We start from the raw sequence: 15,951 nt of genomic DNA on the forward strand, positions 1-15,951 counted from the left end.
AGGTTCTTACTGATTCTGTTAACAAATCCCAAATTACGTCGAGATTTCTTTACTTTTTAATGCTAAGATCTTTTATTTTATTCGTAGACCAGATAGCAGTACCGTTAAAGTAGTAACGAGAGGATAAAGTTTCCAAGCAAATGTAATTTTTTGGCATTTGCCATAATTTAGGTAAAGTTTGTTAAGGCGACAGTTGTCATGTAGGCGGTCAAGATCCTCCAGTAGTCTAGACCCGATCCTTGTGAATGTTTTATTGTCGTCGACATACAGTAAAAACTTAGTAAATTTAAAACAAGAAGAAATATCATTTATATACATTACAAAGAATAAGGGTGCAAGATGATTGCCCTGAGGCATACCGGATATGATAGGTTTGAAACCAGATACAAAGCCACCAATCCTGACAACCTGACTTCTGTTAGATAAATACTACATAATTCAGCGAACAAGACCATCTGGAATATCAAAGGAGAAAAGTTTCTGTACAAGAATAGTATGATCGATTTTGTCGAGGGCTTTGGAGTAGTCGGTATAGATTGCGCCAATCTAAGTATCCTCGTTTAAAGCAGAATGAGTAAAGTTTACATAGGACAACAGATTACACTCCATGTTCAATAACGAACTTTTGGCTGTAACGGAAACTCCCTTCCCCGTATTAGTCCGTTATATCAAGGTTTCATTGTACTTGGGTTTCTAACCAATTCACAACCTCAGCATAACCCAACCCAACCCAACTCATCCCAACTCAAGTCAACCTCAGATTATAACATCACTATGCAGATAGGTTATAACAATCTATCCGTAATCTATCCATAATAGATTATTACGGAACCATAACATAGCACAATGCTGACAAATGCTAAATAAAGGGTTTTTATACACAAAAAATCCGTGAAGTTCTTACTGATTCTGTTAAGAAATCCCTAATTACATAGAGATTTCTTTACCATAAATTCAGTATGATGATAAAATCGCAATTTGGACTCCAATATAATGCCAAGATCATTTACTTTATTCGTGGACCAGATAGTAGTACCATTAAAGTAGTAACGAGAGGATAACCTTTCAAAGTAAATGTAATTTTTTGGCATTTGTCATAATTTAGGTAAAGTTTGTTAAGGCGACAGTAGTCATGTAGGCGGTCAAGATCCGAAGCCTTGTTTGAAGCCGTTAGAAGAAGCCAAAGTTTCTGTACAAGAATAGTATGATCAAAATGAGTAAAGTTTACATAGGACAACAGATTACACTTCATCGATCGCTCAGACAGCAAACCATGTACAGGGTGTCCAAATTTCGATGGGTTTGCAGGGTATCTCAGTTATTATGAAAGATAGAAAGTTGCGGCTTTCGCGAACCTGAGCTACTTTTTTGTGAAACTTACAATGGCGCAAACCAAATTTTCATAGCCCTCTTCGTTTTTGATATACAGGGACTGTTTGAAATTTACGATTTTCAGACACCTCCTGTATCTCGGCTATCCGGAAACTTAGTAAAAAAGTAAAAACGGGTTCTAATAGATTTTTTCACGTGGAATCCAATGGTGCACGTAGAATTTTTCTAGTCATCACGGTTTTTAAGTTATAAACACAATTCAAATACTGAATACTCAACTTCTAAAATACTTAACTCTTTATAACTCAAAAACCGTGATGACTAGAACAATTTTACGTGCACCATTGGATTCTACGTGAAAAAATCTATTAGAACCCGTTTTTACGTTTCCGGATAGCCGAGATACAGGAGGTGTCTTAAAATCGTAAATTTTGAAACACAAAATCAAAAAACGAAAAGGGCTATGAAAATTTGGTTTGCGCCATTGTAAGTTTCATAAAAAAGTAGCTCAGGTTCGCGAAAGCCGTAACTTTCTATCTTTCATAATAACTAAGATACCCTGCAAACCCATCGAAATTTGGACACCATGTACAATAACGAACTTTTGGCTATAACGGAAACTGCCTTCCCCGTATTAGTCCGTTATATCGAGGTTTTATTGTACTTGGGTTTCAAAGCAATTCACAACCTCAGTATAACCCAACCCAACTTATCCCAACTCAACTCAATCTCAGATTATAACGTCACTATGCAGATAGATTATAACAATCAAACAATCCTCATAATTTTTAGAATAGTCAAGTTACAGTGTCAGGATTAAAACTGATTTCAGCCATCAATCTGCCATCTTCGGAGTAAACACACCAACATTTATTTATTAAGTTATGGTCGCAATTAAGATTAATGGTTTAGGGTCATTTAGAAAAGGAAGCTTTTCGTTTCTTATGGTGCAGGGTCCCACACAGGGATCAGGACAGTAAAATACTTCCAAAAATTAGATTTTTTGCCTCTAAAAGTCTCAAATAAATCATTAGAAGATGTTTCTTTAGAATCTTTCTAACGATGTATCCTTTCGCTTTGTTTTTGTAGTTTTAATCATTGTCACTAAACTAATGAAATAAAAAAAAGTTTTTGTTCCATCAAATATAAGTCTGTTGTAAAAGATTGAGGCGACTAATTCATACCAATTTATCGTCGGAGGGAATCCTTCAAAGTCCACGGCGCGAAACGAACGGTCGCTTGGTCGGCCGGTGCCTTCGACGCCCGATCAGATCGCAAGCCCCTCTCGATGTCCCCCTTCGCCGCGCCGCCGCCCCTTAACTCCCAACCTTCTTTTCTGCCTTCGGCGACCGGAGTTTAACAGTTTTTTCGAGGGACCCCGGAGACCAGTCGGCCGTGTGGGGTAAAGTGGGGGTACCGCCGCCGCCGCCGCACGGCATAACCGGGGCCCGAGCAATGTCCTTGTCCTCGGCGTTCGTTCGCTCGGCGCGCCAGTTTAGCCGTGGACGCACTGGGCGACGGTTCGCGCCCCGTGTTCCTTCGGATACAGACGTTATGCCGTCGCGACAGTGCTGCGACCGACGATGACGGGCCCCACATCGGTGATGTGCGCGATCCTTTTCGGGACCGTGTTCGGTGTGTTATCGGCGTCTCTGAGTAAAGCGTTAAGGTATGAGGCCCCCGATGATTGTAAAAGTTACGTGGAGGGTCGCGAAGCACCCGACGCCGTCGCGCTTGTCTGTCGTGTTCGAACCATCAACAGTGAACTAGACAAGACCAACTTTAGTATAATACAATCGCAGCATACTGTGAGGTTAAGACTTGAATGCGACGACCTCTTCTACCAAAGCTCTTTGGCCGCGGGGAGTTTTGCGAACCTCGTCGAACTTCGCGACCTTTCCATAGAATACTGCAAGATCGGAAATCTCTCCGAAGGCGCCTTCCGGGGTCTGAAACAACTCCGGAACCTAACCGTTAAAACCCATAACATCGATTGGTCGGCGATGACCCTAAAAGTTTCGTCGAATATTTTTACCGATGAACTTCGAATGTTGGAACGCCTCGATCTTGGAGAAAATAATATTTGGAGTCTTCCCGAAGGAATTTTTTGTCCTTTGTATTCCTTGGAATTCCTCAATCTCACTCATAACCGTATCCGTGAAGTTTCCTCATTCAAATTCACCCAACACACCTCAGAAAAATGTGGTGGATCCATTAAGATCATCGACCTCTCCAAAAATAAAATTGATAATCTTCCATCCGGTCAACTTTCCGGATTATCAACGCTACAAAAATTGTACCTCCAAGAAAATGGGTTATCCTACGTAGCCGATCGTGCCTTAGAAGGTCTCTCGGCCTTAAAAATTCTCAAACTCTCCAATAATCGCTTAGTTTCACTCCCGCCAGAATTATTTTCTGACACGCGGGATATTCACGAATTATATCTCAAAAATAATTCCATCAACGTCCTCGCCCCCGGACTTTTCAACGAACTCACTCAACTTCAAGTGTTGGACATCTCGCAAAATGAACTCACATCCGATTGGATCAACACGCCAACATTCGCGGGTTTAGTGCGTTTAGTGGTTTTAGATTTAGCGTTTAATCGAATTCAAAAACTCGAAGCCTCAGTGTTCCGCGAATTATACAGCTTACAAATCCTCCAACTCAACGATAATTACATCGACAGCATTCCAGATAATACATTCGCAGACTTATACAACGTTCATACACTCAACATGTCCAATAACCGGCTCACCCAAATTAAAAGTGACACATTTAACGGACTCTTTGTTCTATCGTTTTTGGATTTGGAAAATAATAAAATCACGTCGATCGATCCCGAAGCTCTGCGTAACTCAAGCGATTTAAAAACGTTACTTTTGAATAAAAATCAACTTCTTACCGTCCCCGAGGCGATTTCGAAAGTTCCCAAATTAATTCATTTGGATTTAGGAAAGAATCATATTAACACGTTAACGACGACGACTTTCGAGGAAATGAAATATTTAACCGGATTAAGGCTGACTGATAACTATATTACGAACATTACAAAAGGAATTTTTGATAAACTGCCGAATTTAAAAGCTTTAAATTTAGCTGCTAATAAAATTCACACGATTGAAATAGGTTCCTTTGACGCTAATCAAAATTTAGAAACGGTTCGTTTAGATACGAATTATTTAAAAGATTTCCGCGACTTATTCTCGAAATTACCCAACTTAATCGGTTTAAATGTTTCCGATAACCAATTAACATGGTTTGATTACGCTCATATTCCAACGAGCTTAAAATTACTTGATATTCAAGCGAATTACATCCACGAGTTTGGGAATTATTTCGATATTGATTCTTCGTTGTCGTTGATTTATTTCGATGCGAGTTCGAATTTGTTGAAAGAAATAACAGGAAGTGCTATTCCGGATAGTGTACAAACATTGATTTTGAATAATAACAAAATTACTAAAGTTCAGTCTTACACGTTTTTCAAAAAGCCGAATTTAACTAAAGTAGAATTCGCAGGAAATCAAATTACAAGCCTCGATCAAAATTCTTTAAGAATAACCGCGGTTCCGCCGGAAAAGGATCTCCCGGAATTTCGAATCGACAATAATCCTTATCAATGCGATTGTTCGATGGAATGGTTACAAAAAGTTAATGCAGGAAATCGAGCTCGAACTCAACCGAAATTGGTAAATATGGAAAACATTTATTGTCAACTCATGTATAATCGTGGGAGGTCTTATTTACCGCTGTTAGAAGTCGCACCTTACCAGTTTTTGTGTACCTATGAAACTCATTGTTTCTCTTTGTGTCACTGCTGCGACTTCGACGCTTGCGATTGCGAAATGATATGCCCGTATAACTGCACCTGTTACCACGACCAATTGTGGTCCGCAAACGTAGTCGATTGCTCCTCAAGGGGTTACGTGGAAAGATTACCAGACCAAATTCCCATGGACGCTACGCAATTATACTTGGACGGAAACGATTTAAGATCTTTGAATAGCCACGCTTTAATCGGAAGAAAAAAATTGAAAATCCTTTACTTGAACGATTCGAATATCGAAACAATCCAAAATAGGACTTTTAATGGGCTACGAGAATTAGAAATCTTACGATTAGATCGAAATAAATTAAACGAACTAAAAGGATACGAATTTGAAGGTTTAGATGGATTGAAAGAAATTTATCTTCAACGTAATCGAATCGCAACAATCTTAAACACAACGTTTACGCATTTAAAACTATTAAAAGTTCTCAATTTAGATCATAATAGGATTGTTGAATTTAGCGTATGGAGTTTGCCTATTAGTTTATTAGAAATTACATTGTCGTCAAATCCTTGGAGTTGTGATTGCGAATACACGGAAAAATTAAGGGAATGGATGATTCGTGGGGATGCTGTCTTGGATTTAAATCAAGTTCGATGCTTGTATAACACAACAGACATTGATTTTTATAGTGAATCGACGTTTTCGGATAATTCGGAGCTTGGTTTTTACGTGTACAAGAACGATTCGGTTTGTACCGGTGCCGCGAATATCGATAATAGTGTTAACGGTAATTTAACCGCGACAAAAACGATTTTAAAACAACAAGTTATGGATTATATGCCACTTTTGGTTATAACTTTAGTAATTTTCGCCGTAGTTGTTAGTTTAATTTTGTTCCTGTTTATTTTCCGTCAAGAATTGCGCGTGTGGTTCCATTCGAAATTCGGTGTGAGATTATTTCAACATTCCACGGATTTGGAAAGAGACGATCGCGATAAACTTTTCGATGCGTTTATTAGTTACAGTTCTAAAGATGAAGCTTGGGTCGCGGAGGTGTTAGCCCCGGCTTTGGAGCCGAATTATAAACTTTGTTTGCACTACAGGGACTTTCCGGTCGGTGCTTTTTTGGCGGATACAATAGTGCAAGCTGTCGAGTCATCACGAAGAACGATAATGATTCTTTCCGAAAACTTTATTAAATCTGAATGGTGTCGTTTTGAATTTAAATCGGCTCATCATCAAGTGTTGCGCGATCGACGTCGAAGGTTAATAGTGGTTCTTTTGGGGGAGGTTCCACAAAAAGATTTAGATCCCGATATAAGACTCTACTTAAAAACAAACGTGTATTTACAATGGGGTGAGAAACTGTTCTGGGAAAAATTGCGATACGCACTACCCGATATACAAAGGAGGAGGGGCTCGTCGAGGGGTCCTCACGTGCATCATCACGTTCATAGGCATCCAACAACACCGAGGGCTCAAGGAGGTGGTAACACAACCGGTAACGCAAATCCGCAGAGAACGGTCGCTATCCATATATGAAAATTGTGATATACACAAAAGTGCAATTTGTAGTAGATGAAAATTGTGATATTTCGGGGTGAGGACAGAAACAATTTTAGTGTAAATAGTGTGAATGTGGTCGCAACCCCTTCTTCGATCATGTAAATACAAAGAACTAAAAAATGAAATAAAATTTCGATGTCTTTAACGCTCCTCCTGTAAATAATTTATACATATATTTTTATAGCAATATTTATTCAATTTGAATCCTTTTTGGACATATCGAGTCTGAACGAAACTTTGTATATTTTTAAAATAAAGTCTGGATTTATATTAAATAGTTTTATGCTTTTTCCCAAACCAAACCACAAAATAAGTTCATCGCACAGTTACAACTAACTGTTCGTATATGAGGAAGAAGAAACCATCGACCACTAGAGCTCACTTTAAAATCCACAATAACTGTTAAAGCAACTGTAATCGTAACTCGGAGAGAAACACAGATTGACATCTCAATCAATAACATTTCATCACCAGAAAATCGTAAAAAATCTTTAATGATTATTATAATAACCATTTCATTCTTTATAACCAATCATCTTTATTACAAACTATTTTACCACTCCTTTTATCGATTTATTGAGTCTCATTTGAAACATAATTACTACTTTCATTAGTAGATGAAAAATTCTGGCTAAAAAGAAAAAATCTTAAATCCATAATTCCCTCTAAGCCTCCATTACACCGCATGTTAAACCGCTTATCGTCAGTTCTTAAAGGCTTTGCAGGGAGCAGGTAGAGTTCTCGAAGCAACGAGCGCTTATTGATTAGAAGATAGCAACGAGGAATAGCTTCTTTCTCGTCGGTGTGCCACACCTGCAGACTTCCTCTGTTAGCGGGCAAACAGGGCAAGAACAACAGGTAAAAGCTCTGCCCGCTCCGGGACCAGTCCTAACGAGGCCTGATGGACGAGGACGGCCGCCGGAGTGAGATGGGGAAAAGATAGAGCGAGAGAGGGGGTCAGTGACTTCGTCAGGTTGCGATGTAAAACCCGGCGCTAGCTGAAAATTTCACTAATTACCACTAAATTCCGCTACACAATCCACGCGATTTATTATCCGAATAATCAACAACTCTCATACAACATTACTAGTATCACCGGAAAATTGTATGCAAGATAGGAAATTTCGTGATTCGTTCTCGCGTATCCCACGGCCATCATCCTCCGAAGATATTAACTTTAAATCCACCTGGAAATTCTCCAGAAATCAATTAAATTTATAACCAACTTAGAATGCTATAAATCTATCAAAACGTTTAACGTCCGTTACCATTTTAGACCTTCGCTCACGAGTTATTTCGAAGGATATCTCGAAAGATTATACGTCGTAAACACAATTTATACATCATAATTTGCTATTTATTTCTTAATTAAACCCCAGGGAATGTATTTTCATTTTTCAAACGTCGATATAAAATATCCGTTATATAAAATTATGCCAAGATTATTATCGATATTCAATTTTATGTTATTGAAATCAATAACATCGAAATAATATTTAATTATATAAATTAATGTATAATTTGTAATAAATCAAGTTGTTTTTATCAAATTATTTATTATTATAAAAAAAAAATACAATGTCAAAGATAGTCTCGTCGTAAACGAAGGTTACTTGCGGCCGAGACGCTACAATTAGTACCATATCGACCACATTGATTGTAGAACACATCGATTGCAAGGCTGAGGTTGTTAGCAGCAGAGGCAGTACTTGTATTACCATAAAGAGTACATTGATTGAAGAATACAAATAAGTAATACTACATTGATCGTATATCGATCTTAATATATCACAGAAAATATATTTTCCAATTAAGCCGAGGTCACTTGGCGCCGAGGAGCTACAATCGTTGAAGATGAAAATATATTCCCAGTGGAACAAAGTGACGCAAAACGATGCCATGATTTCAAAAATGCATATTACTCATCACGAGTTACTCATCCAAAGTTTTTGAAAATATAATTACATTGAGATGTAGAGATTATTATAAATCTAGATATATTTAGTTAGACAAATTCTTCCGGACAGCGTGTGGAGACAAATGACAATAAAAACTCTAACATACAAGAAAACGTTTTCTCCGCCGTACAAAAAAACTCATTAACTTTAAAGTGTTGGTTCTTAGAGAGACAGAACGGGTCTCGTCTAAAAGTGCCTAAACGACGTCGTCGTTTCTTAATGGCACCGTGTCAAGACCGCGGGTCTTGCGGGGCTTGGGGAACATTGTTGTTTAAGCTGGAGGAGCCATTATTTACAAGAAGTGTTACCGCACCTCGGCCGGGCCCTGTGTAGCTCGTATTTAATCTTGTCACGGGAGTTGTCCCTGTGATCAATTGGTTATAATTATGCAAATCAGCTCGATTCCACCGCCAAGTCTCGATTTGATGTCTCGTTGGTGTGGTATCACGTTTCGAAGAAAGAAAAAATTTGGATAGTTTTAACAATCGGTTGGTTGATGGGTTTTTATACCGAAAATGGTACGGTTCCGCAATTTCGACGATGAACAGGTCTCCGAAAACGATAAGGGGACGGGCGGAGGTTTCGTTTTATGGCGATCTTTTTCCAGGTAAGTCCAAAACACCGCGTCCCGAAGCCGAACCGTTACCTCGTTGTCGGGTCAGAAATATGAGAGGCCCTCCGCTGTGGTTCCTGATCAGATATGTAATTAAAGAGGTCGTATAACTTATCTGAAGGAGGCCAATAATTACTGGCTTATCTGCGGACCCGGTCGTGGTGGCTCGATTTCTGGGCTTCTACTGCCTCAACGACGACAACGACATGGGAAATGATGGTGAAAGCACAAAGAAATTCGCGGAATTTGACGCCAATAAATTAACAGCCAGTTAAGATAAGATATCCCACACGTAAATCTATTTATGTATTCCACGTGCTTTTAAATGTCACGTTAGATAATTGCAAAAATGGTTAAGCATTGCACTCGAAACACCGTAAATATCTACTCTGATATCGTGATCAATATCCATAATAAGGTGTGGGGATTTATACTGGATATTATCCCGACACTAATTCATTCAAGCAATGCATTATACATTATAAGAAAGTATTGTGAAAACATTTCAGTTTGATTAAAATCAATCATAAATTTATAGCGTATCTAGATTACATTCAAACCGTTGTAGATTAAAAAGAATATCTTTTGTGGAAATCTTGGAAAGTTCATGAGTAAACTTAGTTACTGCTAGTGGTCGCTGTTGCGGCGAAGTAATTTCAATAAAAAACGAATAAACCACTCTCTCAGGGGCATAAATACATCGCGCGACCGAAAAATTTATGTATTCCGTTGACCTTCGACGGCCGAGTGAGTTTCAATATGGCAGAGTACGACGCGCCTCGCGTCGCAGCGCCATTAACTTGTAGCAGTTACGAAAATTTTTAACATAAATTCGCCGCCCGGATCCTTAAGAGAGATTTACAGTGAAAAGTTGAGTTATAACCAACCAAGAGAAAAGGTCGCCTGCTGTCCGAACTGCGCAAGCGAGAAATACATATATTTTTTCCATTTTCAATGTGAATCTAAGACCCTGTAAATATCTTACGCGACAACCGTAGTTGTTGTAGTCGTTGTAATATATTTTTTTAAGTGTGTATTTTAGTCGCGTCGAAAAGTTATTAAACGACATCAAACAAATTCTTTCGTCGACTCAAAGCGGGCACCTAATCTGCATAATATTAATGTCCGACCGAGCTTCGTAATCGGGTACGCCATTAGCACTAACTATTTTTCAAAAGGGACGTCTCTCGCTCGGCGATTTATTACGCGTTGAGACATACTCGAGTTGCCGGTTCATTTTTCGTTAACGTCCTGTTCCCATTAACCATGAAGAGAAGATCCTCTACCAGCTTATTGCATAACTAGACCGATTATCGATTCATCTTTTATCTTCAATAATAATATAGAAACACGCTGACAAAAATAAAAGACGACATGGTGCTAATTGGAAAAGGGGTCTTTGATTTGTAATTATTCAAAATTAAGGACTAGTGTTGGGTTGTGCTGGAGTAAGTTGGGTTGGATTGAGTTGCAATTGTGTAGAATTTGCAAATTCGAAGCAAAAACAAATTTAACACTTTATCGACCGCTAGCCTATTAATCGGCCTTTCGAATGCCAATGGTCATGGACCGCTAGCCTATTAATCGGCTTTTCGACTACCAACGCTTATCGACCGATAGCCTATTAATCGGCTTTTAGTTATCGACGGGTTTCGTCTGACTATATGTCTGAGACAAACAAACGTGTATCAACGTGTATAATAGTTGTATAATATCCTTACGAATTATAATATTTTTACTTTTACCTAGAATGGATAAAGATAGTCCAGATGAAGAGTTTTGCTTAGATACTTTGTTAGACTATAGTTGTTATTCAGAAAGTGATAGTGATGGTGATAGCAGTGATTCTTCTATAAACATTCGGAAGCCACGCAAATTATTGCCACTGCAATCTAGCGATTCAGAAAGTGATAATGATGACATTGCTGAAGTAAACATCGACGCGTGGTCAACAAATGACAAATCAATTATTTTGGAACCTTTCGAAGGCAGCCCAGGTATAAAAATTCTACCAAAATACGAAGAAAGTGTAATAGACATTGTAAAGTTATTTATTGGAGATGACTTTTTGGAATATTTGGTTAAAGAATCGAATAGATATCACTATCAAATAATCAATAAATATAAAACTATCTCAAGAACGAAGAAATGGATGGATATTACGTTGTCAGAAATGAAAAAATTTTAGGTCTAATTATTCTAATGGGACAAGTAAAAACAAACAGACTTCACGATTACTGGTCAACTGACCCAAGCATCGAAACTCCGTTTTTTTCTAAAGTAATGAGCAGAACCAGATCTATGCAGATACTGCAGAGCTGGCACTTTTGTAACAATGAAGATATACCCACAAATTCAAACAGACTTGTAAAAGTTCAGCCAGTTATAAATTATTTAAAGAATAGATTTGTTGATGTATATAAACCTTGTCAACAATAAAATTATCATTAGATGAATGTATTATTCCGTGGCGGGGAAGACTGTCATTCAAAACCTACAATGCTGCGAAAATTGTAAAGTACGGCATACTTGTGAGAGCAGTCTGTGAAGCTCATACGGGATACGTTTGTAATTTTGAAGTGTATGCTTACCAAGGAATGAAGTTGGAAAACACTATTCTACAAGTTATTGATCCTTATAAAAATATTTGGCATCACATTTATCAGGATAATTATTACAACAGTGTCCATATGGCTGAAGTTCTCTTGCAAAATAAAGTACGGGTATGTGGAACTATTCGTAAAAATAGAGGTCTTCCTCAATGTCTCCAAAAAATAACCCTTTCAAATGGTCAAACTACATTTCGTAGAAAACACGTACACAACAAGTACATGAAGGGGGTAGATCGCGCTGATCAATATCTGTCTTACTACTCTATTTTTAGAAAAACGAAGAAGTGGACCAAACGAGTAGTAATGTTTTTAATCAATTGTGCGCTTTTTAATGCATTTAAAACGTACACAACTTTGAACGGAATTCGGTAATGGGGTATTACTACGGATTCCGTACGGATATTTACGTACGGATTCCAGAGAAGAGGAGGAAGAGTTTTAGTTAATCAGCGAACCTCAGAAGGAAGCCAACCCGATACAATCTGATAGCATAAAATCCATAAGCCGGGTGTCTGCCTGGCAGCATTCACGTCTGTCAAGTTCGCACTACATCTTGCGATTTGAATAAGAAAAACTATTGCATTAATTGTCGCTTAATTTGTTGTAATTTGTCATAAAGTTTACAAATTTGTCGCTTCCTTTTTTATAAACAATATTTGAAATAATGCATTTTTAAGGTAGTGCTAACTTGACAGTGGGAATCTATGGTATAGAACCTAGATAACAAAAAACTAAGGACGTCATTAATTTGTTGTAATTTGTCGTAAAGTTTACAAATGTGTCGCGTCCTTTTTTATGAATAATTTCTGAGGTATAGCACTTTAAAGGCATATTAAACGTACTTTAAATTTTCGCCCACGTCATCAAACGTTACTAAGGATTGGTATGACGTCATATTAAAGCCACAATTGACCAATTACAGTATTCCATTTACAATTACGATAGTAGCGTATTAATGACGCAAGGCTCAGTGGTGAAAAACCAACATTACCATACTAAAATTATGAGCAAAACTGTTGTACATCATCAAACGTTACTACGGTTGTTTTACAAACCAGAATTGACGAATTACAGAATTACGATTACAATTAGCATAGTAAGGTATTGATGACGTGTAACAATTCTGCTTATGATTTTAGTATGTTGCATTGTAGTGGTAAAATAAGTTAACATTAAGTATTGATAGTGTAAGCATTGCAACTAATGCAAACTCAGGTGTTTTCGACGCTTCGTATTGCGAATTGAACGTCGTTGCACCGAAGGTTAATAAACGTTTGAATTGCAGAATAAAGATATAATTGTCGTCCGAACGTTGAACGAACACCATGTAATTAACCTCAATAAATTCATTGTTCACACTGTCAAAAGGAACTTTATTTTAAATCCCGACATTACAGCATAAGTGAGGTAGAGCTAACTTCACACCCAGTCTATGACTTAAAATGGATATATAACAACAAATAACTAATAAGATAAAATGTTATTTTATAAAAGTAAAATAGACACGGTCTTTCGGCAACTTTTTTATTCCACAATATATAATTAATGTTGGTATAGTTTCAAAAGTAGGCTGAACCTCCTTAGCGACATCTTTCAAATTGTCGTAAACAACCTATTTAATGCTATTTCGTTATGAAATTGCTATACAGGGTGAGTCAGAAAGAATGGGAAATCCGAATACCGGAGATACTAGACAATAAAATATGATGATTTAACGTAACATCTCTTATACAAATGTCAGTGGTTTTCGAGGCATAGGGTGTAGAAAGTTAAATTCTTCTTTTGAAATTTCTTGATAATTTTGAAGATTTTTGTACTATTAACATAAAATTTGGTAGTTTTATGTTTTCGAGCATGAGAAATACGAATTTGAAACTTGTTCTGTTATTGCTCGTAGAGGACGCTAGATACACGCTGCTTTTAGTTTTTTGGCTCGACAGCTACGACCAATAAGAGCTGCAAATCACAAAGAGCATTCAATTTTACATAAAAAAAGATACTATTATTGAAATTGTAAGTCTATCGGTTTTCGAATTATTTATTTTTTAACATAAGCAAAGTTGAGTTATTTTTCAGCTTATACACAGATATACAGATAACTTGGAAACCTAAGTCGGAAAATCTAAGTCTACTGACTTAGACAATGTAAGCAAGAGTACCTTTTTTGTGCAGAATTGAAAACTCCTTCAGATTTCTGGTTCTAATTCACCGTACCTCATCTGACAAAATATTCATGAGTTGATATCTCAAACATACAGTCTGTATCTAGCGCCCTCTACGAATAATCACAAAACAAATATCAAATTCGTATTCCTTATGCTCGAAAACATCTAACTACCAAATTTTATGTTAATAGTACAACTTTCAACACCCTGTGTATTAAAAACCACCGACATTTGTATAAGACATGTTAGGTTAAATCGTCATATTTTGGTGTCTAGTGTCTCCGGTATTCGGATTTCCCATTCTTTCTGTTTATATCGATCCATACCACAAATGAAGAAAAGGATGCATCTTTTCTGTTGGTAATTTTCAACTGTCCTTGTACCATATATCTTTTTTATTTATTTTAAAACAGTCTCTTTCTTGATTCCATTTCCAGAAAGTATTTTTTTTTGTTTTATGGCATCCTTGGGATGCATACGGTATGCGAAGAAAGGGCACTTTATTTCCACGACAACTCCTTGTCCTACTAAACCGTCTGGGCTTGCCCCTAGGAAGCTGTACTTAGCGTCTATGAACAATCCGCACGTTTCTACCTATATTATCCTGTTCTTCTAACTGATGTATAGCAAGCTTTTCAATCATTTTACCATGCTGCACAGCCATAGATCTACTTACTGCATCACGCGATTGACGCGACAAATTTGTAAACTTTACGACAAACTACAACAAATTAAGCGACAATTAATGCAATATTTTTTTTTATTCAAATCGCAAGATGTAGTGCCAGAGGTGCAGCTTTCCTAATATGAATATGATAATATATTAATTGTACTGCCTCGGCCGCAAGCGACCTCGGCTTGGTTTCTTGAACTCATTGTTCACTATGATTAAGCTCGGCGATTTATTACGCGTTGAGACATACTCGAGTTGACGGCTCATTTTTCCTTAATGTCCTGTTCCCATTAAGCATGAAGAGAAGAACCTCTACCAGCTTATTTCATAACTAAACCCATTACCGATTCATCTTTTATCTTCAATAATAATATAGGAACACGCTGCCAAAAATAAAACACGACATGATGTTAAAAGGGGTCTTTGATTTGTAATTATTCAAAATAAAGAAAGAAAAATCAAGGATTGGTGTTGAGTTGTGTTGAGTTGCAATTGTGTAGGATTTGCAGATTCGAAGCAAAAACAAATTTGAGGGAGAATTGGCAAGAGGGATAGTGTAAGAGGAACGTTGGACCAGGTGAAGAAGACATAAGGAGGAAATAAGGAGGTATGAAGAGGAATAATAGCAATAACGAAAGGTCATTCCGAAGTAATGCCCCATAACGGATTCCAGAAGAGAGCAGGAAGAGTTTTAGTTGACCAGCGATCAGCAAAAAACCCATAAGCCGGGTGTCTGCCTAGTAGCTTTCCTGGTATGAATATAATAATATAATAATAATAATAATTTATTGTTTTGCAAGAAAATAATATATACATACATAAAAAAAGATAATTATAATAAACTTAAGACATCTTAAATCTAAAGCAATCGTATAGCTTGGTTTAGCTGTGCTGTTCTATCACCTCGCTATAATAATAATCATTAAAGGAACCTGAACTCATGTCCAGAAAGATAATAAATCCATAAAGAAGAAAAAAAGAAAATCGGTGATACGAAAAATACTTTTTAAAAAGGCAATTATGGAAAACTGGAGGAGACAATCTACCCTTAAACCTAATATTGACTGAATGTACGCCCCCCGAAAACTAATTTTGCTGAAAAGATAAGGAGGTTTCATGAAAAGAAGGATTTTGTGAAAAAGGCAAATTGAATGTAACATGCGTCTTTTCTCCATATTGAGCCAGTTTAGTTCGGTCAACCTGTGACTGACGTGATCCCATCTACGTAGCCCTAAGATTAATCGTATACAAGAATT

At 37.3% G+C, this 15,951-nt stretch overlaps 2 protein-coding genes across 2 annotated transcripts in view; one reads left to right on the forward strand and one right to left on the reverse strand.

Annotated features, from left to right (window-relative positions):
• Positions 1-15,951, reverse strand: part of LOC111416279 (lysine-specific histone demethylase Su(var)3-3) — a 242,010-nt gene that overhangs the window by 105,596 nt on the left and 120,463 nt on the right. The window lies entirely within an intron of this gene.
• LOC111416304 (Toll-like receptor Tollo) lies at positions 2,822-6,949 on the forward strand. The gene has a single exon (XM_023048279.2). The coding sequence runs from the start codon at positions 2,916-2,918 to the stop codon at positions 6,648-6,650; it is 3,735 nt and encodes a 1,244-aa protein (XP_022904047.1). The 5' UTR covers positions 2,822-2,915; the 3' UTR covers positions 6,651-6,949.

Source organism: Onthophagus taurus, chromosome 3, assembly GCF_036711975.1.
Source record: "Onthophagus taurus isolate NC chromosome 3, IU_Otau_3.0, whole genome shotgun sequence".
NCBI lineage: Eukaryota > Metazoa > Arthropoda > Insecta > Coleoptera > Scarabaeidae > Onthophagus > Onthophagus taurus.

Excerpts from the sequence above, each read along its gene's own strand:
- LOC111416304 (XM_023048279.2), top strand. The coding sequence starts at position 2,916 with ATGACGGGCCCCACATCGGTGATGTGCGCGATCCTTTTCGGGACCGTG.